The following is an 18,009-nucleotide window of genomic DNA, read 5'->3' on the forward strand; positions in this document are numbered from 1 at the left end:
ACATAGGCACTTGAAAATAATGTGCACTCTGCTGTTGGTGGGCAGAGCGATTTATAAATGTTGTTTAGATCCTGTTGGTTGATGGTGTTGTTCAGTTTATGTCTTTATTGATTTTCTAATGATTTCTCTGTACATTGGGTGGACTTGTATTGGGGGAGTGGACTCAGTCACAGTGGGTGGGGTGTCATGTCTTTGTGGGTTTACTCCAGGAGTGCTACCAGATTCTCTCAGTGAAGATCTGAGACAAATCTCCTCATCGTTTGAGTAAGAAGAGGAAAAACAAGTTTTGAAATTCACCAGAGTATCCTGTTCTTCTTAATAAGGCCTGCCTTGAGGGTAATCTAGTTAACCTGAGCCTAACCCGCTGGGGTTTTACCCGAGCATAACTGACCTAGGAAAGAGGAACACCCCACTCTGCCTACCCTCACTGTCTTGCTCTCCTGTCCTGCCTGACAGAAATGACTGGGAGCATGCAGGAGGTTACAACCCTCGGGGCTCGGGAGCAGTGGAGACAAGACTGATGGGGGCTAAGAATGCCTCCCTGCCACATACCCAACAGGCTACTACAGGCCTGTCATTGAAGGCAGTGCCTTATACCCAGTACATCATGCCTGATTCACAAGTAAAAATTTTAAGGCAGACTCAGAGGCAAAAAACAGTTTGCAGAGACACAGAAAGCATGAGAACCAGTCTCAAACACACATAGATGTTGGAATTCTGAGACCAGGATATAAAACAATGATGATTAATATGCTCAGGTTTCTAGAGGATAAAATAGCACGCAAGGACAGATTGACAATGTTAGAAGAGAGATGGGAATTCTAGAAAAGAATGAAAAAATGCTCAAGTAAAAAAAAAAACATGTAACATTGTGAACAATGAACTTGATAGGTTCATTAGTAGACTGCACACAGCTGAGGACAGAATTAGGGAACTTGTACTGGAGAGAGATCAATAGGAATTTCTCAAAGTAAAAAGGAAAGAGGAGGAGGGAGGGAGGGACAGAGGGAGGGAGAGAAGGAAAACCAGAGTAGAACTAAGAACTGTGGGACAATATTAAAGGTGTAACACATTTGCAATGGAATACCAGGCGAAGAAAGAGGAACAAGATTAGAAGAAATAATGGCTATCAATTAAAAGAAAAAAGGACATTAAGTAATAGATCCAGGAGGTTCAGAGAACACCAAGCACAATAAACACCAGAAAATCTGTACATGGAGGACGTCTTGCTCCAATTGGAAGAGCATGTGACTCTTGATCTCGGTGTCATGAGTTTGAGCCCCACATTAGGTGTAGAGGTACTTAAATAAACTAAAAAGGATCTGTACATAGGAATATCATCAACTGCAGGAAATTAAAGAAACAGCAAAAAGGGAACAGGGTCCACTGGGGAAAACCACTCACCTACACAGGAACACAGATGGGACTACAAAAAGACTTCCCTTTAGAAACCATGCAACCAAGGACTGGAATGGAATAAAAAAGCCACCAAATTAAAAACCTGTAGCCTCTGAAGTTATCCTTCAAAAGTTAAGGAGAAATGAAGACTCGCACAGATCAAAAGTTAAGGTATTGCTGGTACATCTGCCATGCAAAAAGTATAAAAAAATTTCTTCAGGGTGAAGGAAAATGATATAAGCCACCTCCATAGACACTCACCTACACTTCCATGAACACATGGATTTAATGAGAAAAACAGGCTCCATTGAACATCCACGAAAATCTCTGACCCTGCCAGTTGTATTGCTTCCTTGTGTGTTGTTACAAGTGGATATCTACTCTCTTGGTTCGTACCTCTGGGGACACCCTTCAGTCTGGTACCCCTGTCCCCACCCACCCATTGACAAAAGACCAGGACAGAGGGAACCTCAGAGGGAGGAGGTCTCTGGGACCAGGTTTCTGTGAATGGGGGGAACGAGCCTCAATCAGGGATGGGTGCCCCTATGCCTGAGATATGTGCAGAGGAGAGAAATGGTATGGCCCTGCCATAACCCTCTAGAGGTGCTGACAGAGGCCCAGCTCCAGGCTGGAATCAGCCTGTCCACTTCCCCCATGCACTGTGTAAAACAGTTTCCCTTTCTGTCCACCGAACAAGCAAAGGAAGGCAGTAGGGTCTTCTAGAACTTGGGCACGCCCTCCCTCAGTCCAACTGATGTCAGTCCTGGTTGCCAGGCACTGGTTTGTGTTGGAGATGGAACCCTCCTTGGGGTTCTAAGCAGTTACTTGTGGCCCATAGGACACTGGTGTTGGGAGGCAGAGCCACAAGGCCCTTTGGAGCCAGCTGGTGGCCACTGAAATGTCTCCCCAGCTGGTCCTGGAGCAGCTGTGGGCTGCCTTGCTGGTGATGTATGAAAGTATGCCACACATGCCAGGAGACTCTGGGTTTCTCTGGGTGATCCTCATATGCACTGCAGTGATGGCGTTCATAGTAAAGAGTGGACACAGTTTAAGAAGAGGAGAGGGGGTTCTTAGGAGGCAATATGCCCAGAATGAAGCATCTGGGAAAGGTGTGGAGGAGACAGGACTAAAGGCACAAGCCCGTGAAGCTCTCACACCACCAGGGTGGGAGGCCAGTCCTCTCTCATTACAACCCTTGCTCTGGCTGCCCTGAAGGAAAATCTCAGCTGGTTTTCAGAGGAGGACACTGTGCAACTGCTGAAGGAAATTCAAAAAAGCCAGCCCGTAAGACCTTCTCAACTAACTGATGAAAATCCCATCTTGGGAGCATCACAGGAAGATAGAGAACCTTGTGGGAGGAAAATAACAGAAGGCTCAAATGATAGCCCTGATCTGCATGGAAGTCTAGCCCTCCTGGTCCAGAAAACTGGCAGCTGAGGCAGAGAGTGCAGGACAAGGCAGAGGAGGAAGGAAGGCCAGAGCTTCCCAATCCAGAAGTACACCAGGATGCCAGTGAGGATGGGAGCCACTTCAAGACCGTAGGCCAGACCATGCTGAAGTTGCTGCATGTGCTGGAGCTCATTAGACATCACATAGAAGGTTGGGGCTCAGGAGAGGCGGGGAGGAGAGTGGAAAATGGTGATGGCTCCTTTCACCTGTCAGCAGTCCATCAGAAAATCCATGGCCATGCCACTGTGCCTTGGGCAGGTGTCATGTGGAGAACAAGTTGTCCAGAGAACTGATGGAGGAAAATCAGAGGATTGCGAAGCTCAGAGGACAAATAACAAGCCTCCAAGCTGAGGAAGTGTCTTTTCACATTGAAAATGCCTACCTGGAAACTGAGATTCAGAAGTTCCAGCTGAAGCTCAAAATAAAGCTTGAGATGTGGGAAGAGCACATCCTGCATCTGGAGAGAAACTCGGCAGAGGAGAAAACACACCTCTTGGAAATGGAGAAGCAACTTCCCAAGGTGTACAGGAGCCTGAATGCCACCCGTCAAACCCTCAACCTCTACAAGAAGATGGCCGAGGACCTGGGCAGAGAATTTCAGAGAATCCCCTCCTTCTATGAGGTCTTTCTGGGTGAGGAGAGGATCACAAGAGCCGGAGGGTGGCTCTGACAGTGGAGAGAGAGCTCTACCAGCTGAGGACAGAAATCCATTGCCTCAGGCAGAGGCTGGCCCAGTTAGGTCCACAGTCCAGCCTGTCCCACAGGGATAAGCTGCCTCTGCTCATGCTCTTCTGCCCCCAGCCTCCCACTTCTTTTGAGGGTGGGGGCTCCCCTACATCTCCAGGAGCCCCAGGAGAGTATGTGGTGGGAGGGCTCTGAGGCCTGGGATCACCTGCAGGTCTGACTCAGCTTCCAAGCAGCCATCAACACCTACAACCACAGCACAACCACACCTGTGCTTCTCTCTCAAGCCATACCCATTGTTCCTTTTAGTTCAGATCCACCCTATTATTTAACTGATACTACATAGTTCTTAGACAAGTTCCCTATAGCAGTATGACTGAGGTAGTATTTTTTAATAAATGTTAAATATAAAAAATAAAATAAAAACACCAAATTACTGATACTACTAGTACTGAGAGTTGATTTTATTAAGTGATTATATGCCAAGTGCTCTATTAATTCTTTTACGTGTATTATATCATTTAATTTTCCCAATAACCCATTATTGGTCACATATTATTATTACTGAGGTTCCGAGAGGTTAAACAACTTGCCCCAAGATCACACAGCTAGTAAAGTGCAGAGCTGGCATTCCAATCCAGGGCTGTCTAACTACTAACTGGTGTGTAAGTAACTTCTATGCAATATGCTATTCTATAAGGATCCCAGAAGGGCTTGAAAAATTTTGTCCTAGTTCACATTTGAGTAAGGATGCAAATATTATAGTGGTAGCTGTGGGGAAAGTCCCACCAAAGTATGGTGGGCAGCCTCTAAGGGGTCTCCAGTGATTTGCATGTTTGGTATTCATATTCTTGTATAATCACCGTGCCCCCCCCACCCCACTTTGAATATGGTCTGGTACTACTGACTCACTTCTAATTAACAGAATAGGGCAAACGTGATAGAATGTCACTGTTGAGGTTAGTTTACAAAGAGGCTGTTTTGCTCTCCCTCACTCTCTCATCTACCCTGAAGGAAGCCAGGTGGTGTATTGTGAGCTGCATTATGGAGAGGCCCACGTGGCAAGGAATGAATGTCTATTACTAATAGCCCTGGAGGACCTCTGGCTGCTAGCAGCCATGTGAGTGAGCTCAAAAACAGATCTCCCCCCACAAGCCTCGAGATGACTGAAGATGCAGCTGACATCTTGACTGCAGCCTGTGAGAGACCCTGAGCCAGAGGTACATGGCTAGTCACACCAGAATGGCTGACCCACAGAAACTGTCAGGTTATAAATGCAGTTTTAAGCTGTGCAGTTTGGGGAAAGCATTCAAGAAAGAGAGAAAACAAAACAATGAACCCAAACTTTTGGCTTCTGATACCACTCCCTCTCAAGGGATTCAAATTCCAGAGAAATCAAGAGACGGTAGAATCTAGTAGATTGGGGTAAAAATCGTAAGAAAAGTGGACCTCTGTTCTGTTCACCATGTCTCTCTGAGAGGACATCATCTCACTTGACCCTCATATGCCAATAACCTGCAAATACAGGAGAAGACAACTGGCAGTGTGTCATGAGTCAGCCGAGAGAGGGCTGGACACAGCATCCCAGAGCCTCCTAGAAGGCAAAGAGCAAGCTCAGAGGTTCCCTGGTACCCCTAGAGAAGGCATGGAAATGAGATGAGTTGAGAGCCTGGGACTTGGTCATGGGACTTCTGTGGTAGAGGGGAGGTGGCCTGTGAAAGAGACACTACCTGGAGCCCCTTCTTGGGCCAGCAGCCTCCTGCCTATTTTGGGAGGCTGAGAATTTAATAAGGGACCGAATTAGTGTATAAGACGATGTTCTAATGCTTAGCATATTTAAAGTTATTTAAATCATTGACATCCCCTTTCCCTTAGTCCCCACTACCGCCATTAGTGGAATGGTGGCTTCAAAGCAAGATGAGAACATCTCCTATAAGCCTGTAATGTGTAAATGTCAGTGCACAACAGTCACTGCTACCACCTTAGCAGCCCCACTGCTTTCACAAGGACACAGGGACAAGTGACACCTAAGGCTTCTTTTCCCAGTTTCTGGTTACTGCCTCAGATGGGATACTTAAGTGATTAAGTGGAGGAGCAGGTGGATGGCCATGAAGAAGAGTGAGAGGGGCATGGAAAGGGTAGCAGAGACATGGGAATTGCTAGACCCCCATGGTTTGAAGATGACCTGGTGAAAGAGGGATGAAGCTTTTCCTTACTCATCGTTGGTGAAATGGAGCCTAGACTTAATTGATGCTTCTTGCTCTTGCTCCAAAATCAACTACCCTCGATTGATCATCATTCTATATACCTCATCTTTTTTCTGTGGTTAAACTGTCCTCCTCCTTTTTGGAAACTTAGCTTGGGTTATGGGGCTGCCACATATGGCTCTACAGATTGTGCACTGAAAAAATCCAGGTGGTACCATTTATACCCTATGAGATGACTTGACAGGTCATCTCCCCAAAATCTTTCCACATCATTAGTGGATTCTCATTATTCCCATTAACAAATATTTGAAGATTAAATGCCAGGTGCTGTTCTAGGTTTCAAGGACTTAGCAATGAACAGGACAGAGTTTCTGCCATTGGCAGTGGTACAGGAAGAGACAGACCATAACCACATGAACAAATAAGTAAGCACATGTGAGGGTAAGGTAAATTGGGAGATACATTCTTATGTTCTTCAATAATACACAGGACCACAGTTTATAAACAATAGATGTTCTATATGTAACCATGTTTCCTCCTTTCCCTTTTGAAACCTAAGGCAGCAGACAATATGTTGTATGTACTAACAATGGGTATTTACTACAAGTTAATAGAGTTAATCCTTATTAGACTTTATATTTGTCCTACCAGGATATTTTAAGAAAATATGAATTCTTTAATATACTTAGTGGGAATAGTTAAAATTTTTTTATTATATCATATTTATAAAATTAAATAAACTTATGTGGGTTTGGTACTGGCAGAGAGGCAGATTTTACAAATTTAGTAAATCTTTGACATTTGTGAGGGACATTTTCCCAAGACTAGGAGTGTTCTCAAAATCACAAACCTCAGCAGGGCACATAATTTTCCCACAAAATACTGTGAAATAGAAGTAAAATATTTAAAGATCTTTTGTATTCTTTTTTTTTTTTATTTATTTATTTATTTATTTTTTAATATATGAAATTTACTGTCAAATTGGTTTCCATACAACACCCAGTGCTCATCCCAAAAGGTGCCCTCCTCAATACCCATCACCCACCCTGCCCTCCCTCCCACCCCCCATCAACCCTCAGTTTGTTCTCAGTTTTTAAGAGTCTCTTATGCTTTGGCTCTCTCCCACTCTAACCTCTTTTTTTTTTTCCCTGCCCCTCCCCCATGGGTTTCTGTTAAGTTTCTCAGGATCCACATAAGAGTGAAACCATATGGTATCTGTCTTTCTCTGTATGGCTTATTTCACTTAGCATCACACTCTCCAGTTCCATCCACGTTGCTACAAAAGGCCATATTTCATTTTTTCTCATTGCCATGTAGTATTCCATTGTGTATATAAACCACAATTTCTTTATCCATTCATCAGTGGATGGACATTTAGGCTCTTTCCATAATTTGGCTATTGTTGAGAGTGCTGCTATAAACATTGGGGTACAAGTGCCTCTATGCATCAGTACTCCTGTATCCCTTGGATAAATTCCTAGCAGTGCTATTGCTGGGTCATAGGGTAGGTCTATTTTTAATTTTCTGAGGAACCTCCACACTGCTTTCCAGAGCGGCTGCACCAATTTGCATTCCCACCAACAGTGCAAGAGGGTTCCCGTCTCTCCACATCCTCTCCAGCATCTATAGTCTCCTGATTTCTTCATTTTGGCCACTCTGACTGGCGTGAGGTGGTATCTGAGTGTGGTTTTGATTTGTATTTCCCTGATGAGGAGCGACGTTGAACATCTTTTCATGTGCCTGTTGGCCATCCGGATGTCTTCTTTAGAGAAGTGTCTATTCATGTTTTCTGCCCATTTCTTCACTGGGTTATTTGTTTTTCGGGTGTGGAGTTTGATGAGCTCTTTATAGATTTTGGATACTAGCCCTTTGTCCGATGTGTCATTTGCAAATATCTTTTCCCATTCCGTTGGTTGCCTTTTAGTTTTGTTGGTTGTTTCCTTTGCTGTGCAGAAGCTTTTTATCTTCATAAGGTCCCAGTAATTCACTTTTGCTTTTAATTCCCTTGCCTTTGGGGATGTGCCGAGTAAGAGATTGCTACGGCTGAGGTCAGAGAGGTCTTTTCCTGCTTTCTCCTCTAAGGTTTTGATGGTTTCCTGTCTCACATTCAGGTCCTTTATCCATTTTGAGTTTATTTTTGTGAATGGTGTGAGAAAGTGGTCTAGTTTCAACCTTCTGCATGTTGCTGTCCAGTTCTCCCAGCACCATTTGTTAAAGAGACTGTCTTTTTTCCATTGGATGTTCTTTCCTGCTTTGTCAAAGATTAGTTGGCCATGTGTTTGTGGGTCTAGTTCTGGGGTTTCTATTCGATTCCATTGGTCTATGTGTCTGTTTTTATGCCAATACCATGCTGTCTTGATGATGACAGCTTTGTAGTAGAGGCTAAAGTCTGGGATTGTGATGCCTCCTGCTTTGGTCTTCTTCTTCAAAATTACTTTGGCTATTCGGGGCCTTTTGTGGTTCCATATGAATTTTAGGATTGCTTGTTCTAGTTTCAAGAAGAATGCTGGTGCAATTTTGATTGGGATTGCATTGAATGTGTAGATAGCTTTGGGTAGTATTGACATTTTGACAATATTTATTCTTCCAATCCATGAGCAGGGAATGTCTTTCCATTTCTTTATATCTTCTTCAATTACCTGCATAAGCTTTCTATAGTTTTCAGCATACAGATCTTTTACATCTTTGGTTAGATTTATTCCTAGGTATTTTATGCTTCTTCGTGCAATTGTGAATGGGATCAGTTTCTTTATTTGTCTTTCTGTTGCTTCATTGTTAGTGTATAAGAATGCAACTGATTTCTGTACATTGATTTTGTATCCTGCAACTTTGCTGAATTCATGTATCAGTTCTAGCAGACTTTTGGTGGAGTCTATCGGATTTTCCATGTATAATATCATGTCATCTGCAAAAAGCGAAAGCTTGACTTCATCTTTGCCAATTTTGATGCTTTGATTTCCTTTTGTTGTCTGATTGCTGATGCTAGAACTTCCAACACTATATTAAACAACAGCGGTGAGAGTGGGCATCCCTGTCGTGTTCCTGATCTCAGGGAAAAAGCTCTCAGTTTTTCCCCATTGAGGATGATGTTAGCTGTGGGCTTTTCATAAATGGCTTTTATGATCTTTAAGTATGTTCCTTCTATCCCGAAGATCTTTTGTATTCTTAATGGTTCCCTATACACACAGGGCTAAAGAAATTTGTAGGGTTATTTTCTAGCTTAGAACCTTTATTTCCTTAGACTTTTTCGCTTTTATTACCAGTACTAGTGGTTGATTTTCTTTTTAGAGTTTTAAAAATTACTAGTAAGTGTAAAAATAACCTTGAAAGTCATTGCATTCTTGATGAGGGATAGAAAATTTCAAAACATATATCAAGATGTTGGTCCATGAGTTTGGCCCATGCATGAGATAGAGACCCACCTGATACACTAGCATCAGAGGACTTATGATTTAAATGAAGCCTTTGGATAATAAGAAATCACTATGAATCTTCAATCACTAGAGTTGCTGAAAAGCACTAAAACTGAACACAAAATCCACAGATGCCAAAGGTCTTTGGGATTACATTGCAGATCCATAGCAGGAGAGCAAAATGCAATCGCTTGCTCATCCCTTTATTGTTAAAGTATATGTGACATCACTGTGATAAGTGATGTAGACTTTTCCAACTTGGATAGTGTATGAGAAACTTCTCTGAAGCACCATAAATTGGATGTTTATCTTTTTGCAACATATCAGCTACCTGGCTAGTTTCTAATTTGTTTACGAATTCATAAGTGCTCTGAAACTGATTCTTTCTCTTTAATGAGTGTTGGCAACTCCAACCTCTAAGGGCAGAGGTGAGGATAAACTGAGCCAGGTTATGAGAGGTCTTCAGAAACATGAAAGTGACCGAGCAAAATCAAGGTGTTATTATTCAATCAGGTATTGCTGGCTTCCAGTTGCTGGTTTTGCTCCTTGAACTGAATAAAAACACATGGGAAGCACCGATTAGCTAAAATGGACATTGTATAAAGGGTTTAACTTACTTCTTTTACAAACCACTGACAAAAGGCAGGACCAATCCATTCTCTTGCATGAATACCACAGTCTATCCAGACAGCTCTTTTGTAAGTTCGTGATCTTCTGCCCAGCTGAAAACAAGAGTGTTCATAGTAACCAAGTCAGGCTTTTACTTTTAGGTTCACTGAAAAGCATAATTTAATAAGGTTTCAGAATAGTTCTTCACTATAGTTTGATTAGGTAACTCACAAAAAAGATAAAGAGATTTCCCATCTTTCCAGAAGTGCAGGCTTGTTTATGCAGAAACAATGACTTTATTGCCTGAATTACAAATCAAATAACTGGAAAATACACAAAAAGGGCAATCCCTTAAATAGGCTTGCTTCTCCTTTAATATAATTTGTGACTGTTAAGTAAAATGCTAAATTCCCCTTCCTCCCAAGCATTCTAAAACAATCAGCTTCAAAATCCCAAGGAATATTTCTTTAAGTAATAACTACGTTTTATAGGTGGACAAAGTCAAATTTTATTACAACACAAAATGGAAAAGCAAAACAATTTGATTTGTAGAATCAAATGACAGGTTTTTCTTTATAATCTTATTATATCAATATTACTTAAATGTGGTTTCTAACTCAGTAATAAATAGGTAGCTATTAACATTATTTCATAGGGAATCTAGTTTTCATTCATTACTTTACTCAACTAACACTTCAGGAAATCCTTTGGGGATATTGTTCTTGACACTGGAGATTCAAAGAAGCAAAGACAAGGAATTTATATGCTGGTAGGGAGGGCAGACATGGGAACAATTAACCATTATGATGTGAAGATGCATAAGTTGCTTAGGGAACATGGGAGGTGTTACGTATAATTTTCTTGGGGAGTAGGAGAAGGCTTTTCAGACAAGAAACACTTAAGTACTCGAGTAAGACTTGGAGCTGGTCCAGAAGACAAGTTAGAAGAAAGCATCTCAAGCTTGGAAGAGAATCTGGGAACATCCTCTTTGAAGAATCAGCTTTTGGGGTATGAGTAAGAAATGGCAGGTGGACACAGAAGTGTATGCATATGTGAAAGAGAGACACAGAGGAATGGACACAAGCACACTAACAGCAGTGATGGATGACAGTATGAGACGGGAGAGGATGGGGACTTGAAAGAAAGTTCAGTACTGAGGCCCTTACTGCAATAGTACAGGGAGAAGAGATCCAGAGATAAATTATGGCAACAGCAGGGAAGACAGAGGAGGAATTGGAGCAGATCCAAAAGATACTTAGAAGAAAAAATCGTCAGTTCTTGGTGGTAGATTTAAAGGAAGTGGTGAAAATAAGGCAGAGGAATTTAGGATGATGCTCATGTTTCTTAACTGCAACCACAGCAATGCCATTGTGAGCTTGAAGTACTTTTGTGAATATTCAGATGAGAAGGTCAAGTAGGCAATGGAATATGAATGTAAAAGTCCAGAAGGTGGACTTCACTGAATATGGAATGATTATTGAGACCATAGGGTGGATGTGTTCATCTAGAAAGGTTGGTGGAGGGACAGCACATCTGAGCATGGAGCCCTAGGATGAACAGAACCCACTGGAAGGGCAGGAGGAGAAGAGCCAGTGAATGACCCACTGAATGGTCAGAGAGACAGGAAGAGAACCAATTAGGAGTTATTGCTGATCTCATCAAGACAAGTTTTAGAGGAGCTTTGGGGCCAAAGACCAGTGAGTCTGAATGGGAAGTGAAGAAATAGAGACAGTGATATAGGGAAATCTTTTTTTTTTTAAGCTTTCTTTCTTTCTTTCTTTCTTTCTTTCTTTCTTTCTTTCTCTCGAGAGTGTTCACGTGAGCAGGGGAGGAGCAGAAAGAGTGGGAGAGAGAGAGAGAATTCTAAATGGACTCTGCACTGTCAGTGCAGAACCAGATGTGGGCATGAACTCACAAATAGCGAGATCATGAACCAAAGTTGGATGGTTAACCAACTGGGCCACCCAGGTGCCCCTATAGGAAATCTTTTTAGATGCTTGGCTGAGAAGGGATGGAGAGCTCTGGGTCAGTAGCTGAAAGAGAACGCAGGGTCAACAGCTGGGAAGAATGCATACCTGCTTACAAATTTATGTAGTTTTTCACTGGTTCACCTTGAGTAGCACCAGCTCACAAATAATTTTGAAGGCCATTGTTTTTAAGGGCATCAGTAACTCTGAATATGTCAGAAACAGCATTCTCTGGAATACTCAATGGTAAAAATTAAATATGGCCCAAAAATCTAAGGGAAATTTTTTCTTAAATTAAAATGATGTTAAGTATAAGACCCCGTGAAAGACCATTTCTTTTCTTTTCCCCATAAGTCAAACGTGAAAAGGATGAATGTTTAATAAATATTTATTTTGTTAATAATTTATTTTTACCTTTAAAACAAAAAGAGACCTTCCCTCATATGATTTTCCAATAGAGAACACATGAATGAGGCCTGAATGAGTTTTATTCAGATGATGCATCCAATTTTGAATCTAAAATCAGATAAATAAAAACCATGTCAGACTTTCACAATTATGGAGCCTTCAGAGAACAAAAGGTAACAAAAGGCAATAATAGGTCTCAGAACTCAAAGGACATACATGACTATAAAGTTGAACAAAAATCAATTTTGTGTTTTTAATTTTCTTCAAGATACTTAAGACTATATTTTATTTTGTCTTTACAAATAGTAGCTTCATGTTTTTATATTGTTCCCCTTTTACAGCATACCTTCTACTACCATTTGTCATTAATATCTTGATGGCAGAGATTTACAGAAAATTAATCAATGTGTTCTGGGTTCTTTTCAAGATAAAAATTTATTTCCATTTTCCCCCTAAGTACTTAAGAGGAAAAGAAATAAATCACCTTCATGAAAACCATCCAAACTACTTGAAAGTGTCTATTAAAGTCCTATATATTGCAATTTGTCACTGAACAGAAGATGCTAAGAAAAAGGCATTGTCTTCTGCATTTAAAGGTTATCCAAGCAATCAGAGGGCATTTTTTGAATAATTTCCCTAAGAACAGTGATAGATTTGCATTGATCCAGTCACACACACTTATCTGTCATCAGGAGAAGGAATATTTGAGATGGATGAATAAGGCACTTAGAAATATGGATGACATTTCTGACTTAAAAGCTTTACTACGAATAAGGAAATCACACTGAAGTGTCCCGCTGTTCCATGATGTGCAAGAGAGTCTGTTCTGAAAAAGCAGATTTTGAGAAGTATCATTTTCTTTCCTTTCTATTCTTATTGAGTCTAATGAGCAGGAGATATCTATCTATCTATCTATCTATCTATCTATCTATCTATCTATAGATATATATAGATATATCTATATATATCTATATATATATCTTGTGTGTGTGTATATATATGTATATGTATGTACATATCTACATAGATATAGTTTTAAAATTTGACTTTTTTCTAGTGCATGTTATAGCACTTCTGTGTTCCAAGTTATCTAAAACTTCCATTGCTTCTAATTTCAAGCTTCTAAAATACATGTTGAAACAAGAAACATGTGAAAATAATTTTGAAAAGAATAATTTTGAAAAGAACTATCAGGAGGACCAAAAATCCTCCTAAGAATATAACAGGATCTCATTAATTCTGTGTTTGACATTCCTTTGCTCAATTCAGGGGAAGCATGGAAAATGTGTGTACTTATTAATTTATTCATTCTGTCATCAGCTACCTATTTGGAGGTCTCTATTTGCTTGCCACTATGGATATAGTGGTGAACAAGAAAGTAATGGCCTGTCCTGGGTGGCTCAGTCGGATAAACGTCCGACTTCAGCTCAGGTCATGGTCTCACAGTTTGTGAGTTCCAGCCTCTCATCGGGCTCTGGGCTGACAGTGTGGAGCCTGGAGCCTGCTTTGGAATCTGTGTCTCTCTCTCTCTCCCTGCCCCTCCACCACTCATGTTTGCTCTCTCGCTCTCTCTTTCAAAAATAAATAAACATTAAAAAAAATTTTTAAAAATGCATTTAAGAAATGGCCTGTCCTCATGAAACTTGCTTTGGAACTTGAGGACGACTAAGGCATTAATCAAATAATCCTAAAATTATGTGTATAAAAACTATGATAGATATTCTATCCATGTGCTGTGGGTACATGTAATAAACTGGGGTTGGAGCTGGGGAGTTCTAATCCAATCTGGGAAAATAGAAATAGCCATCTTTTTGCTTGATCTGATATTGAAGGAGTAACTATTGTCTAGTTGAAATAGTCAAAGATGTGGTTGTGGGAATGAAGTTGCTATAGAATAAATACTAGGAAGAGTAAATAACACGTTAAAAGGCCCTGAGTTTCCACAAATGAAGCCTGGCCTGTGGGAGGTCCCAACCTGTGCAGACGCTGTGGAGCGAGCATCAAAATTCATTCCATCCCTCAACCAAATCATTGCCTTCAAACTCTGACTAGATCTACCTTCCATGCTTTTTTAGTTAAGGTTTTCACAACTGCAATTATAGCAACATTCCCTTGCTTTTACATTGCACTTCCATGTCCTCTGTGGGGGTGGGTTGGGTAAAGCAAATGAAATTCAAATTATTTTGCTACTTTTTTTAAAAGGCTTAATAAAGGGATGATTGAACTGAGGTGACTAGACAATATAAGAGCTATATGTATTCTTCATATAGCCCCTGCCTCTGTCTTTATGCTTCTCTCCCAATCATTAGACCTGAATGATAAAGATGCACTTATTAAAAAGAATGAAAGTTCCTTTGATTACATACTTCTTCTAAGGAGTGATAAACTTCATAATTATATCCAGAAAGGTATCTTCGATTTCTCTGGGTTCGCAAACTGCTTGCCTTTTCCAGTGTTTTCTGAAGATCTTCTATGAGGATCCTGGATTTGAAATGATAGACATGATGAAAATTGAATGGAGAGCATATAAAAATCAGGTAATATCAAAAGAAAATCATGCATCAGTGAAAAATAATATAGCAAATAATGACATTTCTAAAAATACCAAATGTTGGGAAAGTATTCTCTTTTGGGAAATAGAAACTGTTCAATTGGGTAATGAAAATCTAAAATTAAAGAAGATGGTCTCAAATAATAATAATTACTAACATTTATTGAGCAGCTACAAGAACCAAATGATGGGTATGGGCATTTACATTTATTGAATACCTACTTAGGCACCATGCTATGTATTTTACGTACACGAGCTTAGTTAACAAACCTATAAGGTAAATTTTACTCTTAAATTTTACAAATGGGGAAAATGAGCCTCAAAAGGGCCAAGAACTTGCCAATAACATCTGCTAGTGAGAACAGAGCTAGAGTTTGAGCTTGGGATGTGAACCTGGATTCTAGTCTTTAGACTCTAAGCCCAGTGTGACATTAGGAACACCAAAACAAGACAAGGCAACACAATATGAAAAGTTTTAAAAGGTTTAAAAAAATGTTTAAATTTTTGCAAAATTGAGTTGGGGTATATTGGGTTTGCATTATTTTAAGAGTGGACAGACCTTCTAAAAATAAACAAGTGAAACTTGTTTCCACTCAAGGTAAGAGCAATTCCTCACATTTATCACCAGAAAGTTAAGAAGTTCTGATGTGGATACATCTGTTTGTTTGGCAGCTCTTGGTAAAACCACTATTGTTCCCTTTAGAAAGGCAGTATTTTCCTAGGAGTTACAGTGCAAAAAAACTATGCCTCTTAATTGATTTAGATTCTTTATCATTTATCATTATTAATTGATAAATGACTTAACATATTACTAATTGCATAATGAAATGTCCATTCAGAGAACTGTCAAAATAATTCTAATGGAGAATTGCTCCTACAAAAGATTTATCTTAATATTTTCTAGTCAAGTTTGCTAGCGTTTTCACCAAAGTAAGAAAATTATCATGTAAAGTTTTTTAGTTTCAAGTTGTATGGAATCATTCCAGTTGGATATTAGCTCCTTTGATGAATAAACTCTTAGGCTTCTCTGTCTCCTTTTAAAATCTCCAAGTGCCATAAATGGAGCTAGTTTTTGGATTCCCTAATATTTGTTTAGTCATTTAGGCCAGTGATTCTTGAGTTGCATTGCTTTAAAGTCACCCGTGAGCTTTAAAAACTATGCCACACTGAGGTGCCTGGCTGGCTTATTTGATCTTGGGGTCATGAGTTGGAGCCCCAGGTTGGGTGTAGAGATTACTTAAAAATAAATAAACTTAAAAAAAATGCCACACTGGGCCCTGCATAGACAAGAATATCTGTGAATAGGTAGAAGTCCTTTTTAAAAGCTCACCTAGTGATTTTAATATATTGTTGGGATATTTAGGCTAATGATCTGGAAACAAATAATTTAGGCTAATTAAATCTGGAAACCCACTGGTATTAGTCCTCTCAGTTTCCATATTAAATACAAATGGAAGAAAAAAAACAAATGGAAGAGAATATGAGAATATAGCTGACCCTTGTTTCCTTTTTCCTCTCTTGAGTGTCTGTGCTAGATATGGTTAGCTGCCTACTCTCCATATGGACTTCTTGTACTGCAAGGGCTGGGAACCCAAAAATTACTTTTTCTTGACTCTCTTGCAGCTAGGGTCCCGGGTACAAATTTGTGAACACTGGTAAGATAGGAAGTTAAGAAAGGCAGTGGCCATCTCCTGCTGTTGCTGTGACCATGTCAAGGTCAGAAATGTGACTGTTCAGGGAAAGTCGAGGTTGCTGGACTCAGCACTCCAGTGTCTAGTCACCAGCTTTGCAGCAAGAGAGGCAGTTATCATCACAACAGTGAGGGTTGTACTATCACAACAACAGCTTCTGGACCTCTGGACTGTCGCATGAGGGAGAAATAAATTATATGTGATTAAATCCATTGTGTGTGGGGATCTGTTATGGGTTGAATGGTGTCCCCTTCTCCCTCAATTTGTACGTTGGAGTCCTAACCCCCAGCACCACAGAATGTGACCTTATTTGGAAATAGGATTGTTGCAGATGTAATTAAACTGAGGTTACTAGGATGTATTCTAATCCAATATCTGGTGTCCTTATAAAAAGAGGCAATTCAGGGGCACCTGGGTGGCTCAGTCAGTTAAGTGGTTAAGTGTCTGACTTTGGCTCAGGTCATGATCTCATAGTTTGTGAGTTCTGGCCCCACATTGTGCTCTCTGCTGTCAGCACAGAGCCTGCTTTGGATCCTCTGTCCCCCTCTCTATCCCTTCCCAGGTCACACACATGTAAGTGTGCAGTCCCTCTCCTTCTCCCTCTCAAAAATAAACATTTAAAAAAGGGGAAATTCAGTTTGGGAAAATGGAAAAGTTCTGGAGGTGTATGGTGCTAATGGTTGTATAATGTGAATGCACTTAATGTCACTGAATTGTATATTTAAAATGGTTAAAATGGTAAATTTCATATTGCATATTTTACCACAATTTTAAAAAATGGGGGAAATTACTACACAAAGACACAAGCAGAGGGAAGATATGAAGAGGCAAAGATGCCCATCTTACACACCAAGGAGAGAGGCCTGGGACAGGTCCTTCCCTCACAGACCTCAGAAGGAACCAGCTCTGCCCACACCTTCATTTCAGTTTTCCAGCCTCTGGAATCATGAGACATTAAATTTTTGCTTTTTAAGCCAGCCAGTCTATGGCATTTGTTATGACAGCCCTAGCAAACTAATACAGGTCTCTATTCAATGACTATACCTTAATACAGACCCTAAAAGACCAACCTGAAAGTTAAAATAATTGTGGTGTGGCAGGTCTAGCCTCATTTTCCTTGTCAAATAGTTGACACCAGCAGAATAATGAGAAGGAGATCAAAATGGCATTTGTAAGTGTCGTATTTTCTTAGTCCTTTGTGGTTCATGATTATCCCTACCCTAGGTGCATGTACTATAATGTAACAGCGACCAGAGCCACTGAAAACTTTCCAAGTGATGTCAACATTCAGTGTAAAACCATGTCCCCAAAGCTTCCAGGGTGGGTGAGTGAGGCTCAATATTTGAAATTCCACTGCCAATTTTTACAGGTATTTAATTTATAAAATGATTGAATTTTTTATGACAGAATGAATCATCTCATCTTTCATGTCATTGAGAGGGGCTGATTACCTAGGGGCCAGACACATGAGGTCACATTATCTCTTCCTTAAAGATGACTACAGCTATATATTATGTATAGTTGTACAGAGTTAATGATAATCTTTTGGAAATACCCCAGGCTACAATAATAAAAGTCAATTAAAATGATCTCTATCTACTGCCCTGTGGAATTTAATCGACTCTTATGTGT

At 40.3% G+C, this 18,009-nt stretch overlaps 1 protein-coding gene across 2 annotated transcripts in view; it reads right to left on the reverse strand.

Annotated features, from left to right (window-relative positions):
- The window catches only part of CPA6 (carboxypeptidase A6), a 541,179-nt gene that overhangs the window by 64,916 nt on the left and 458,254 nt on the right, over positions 1 to 18,009 (reverse strand). For both annotated transcript variants that reach the window (XM_058699770.1, XM_058699769.1), the window contains 3 exons: positions 14,502 to 14,616; positions 12,142 to 12,243; positions 9,769 to 9,873 (listed from right to left, as the gene is read on the reverse strand). In XM_058699770.1, the coding sequence (XP_058555753.1) occupies positions 9,769 to 9,873; positions 12,142 to 12,243; positions 14,502 to 14,616 (322 nt within the window). The remainder of the gene's footprint in view (positions 1 to 9,768; positions 9,874 to 12,141; positions 12,244 to 14,501; positions 14,617 to 18,009) is intronic.

This window comes from Neofelis nebulosa, chromosome 14, assembly GCF_028018385.1.
Source record: "Neofelis nebulosa isolate mNeoNeb1 chromosome 14, mNeoNeb1.pri, whole genome shotgun sequence".
NCBI classification, from domain to species: domain Eukaryota; kingdom Metazoa; phylum Chordata; class Mammalia; order Carnivora; family Felidae; genus Neofelis; species Neofelis nebulosa.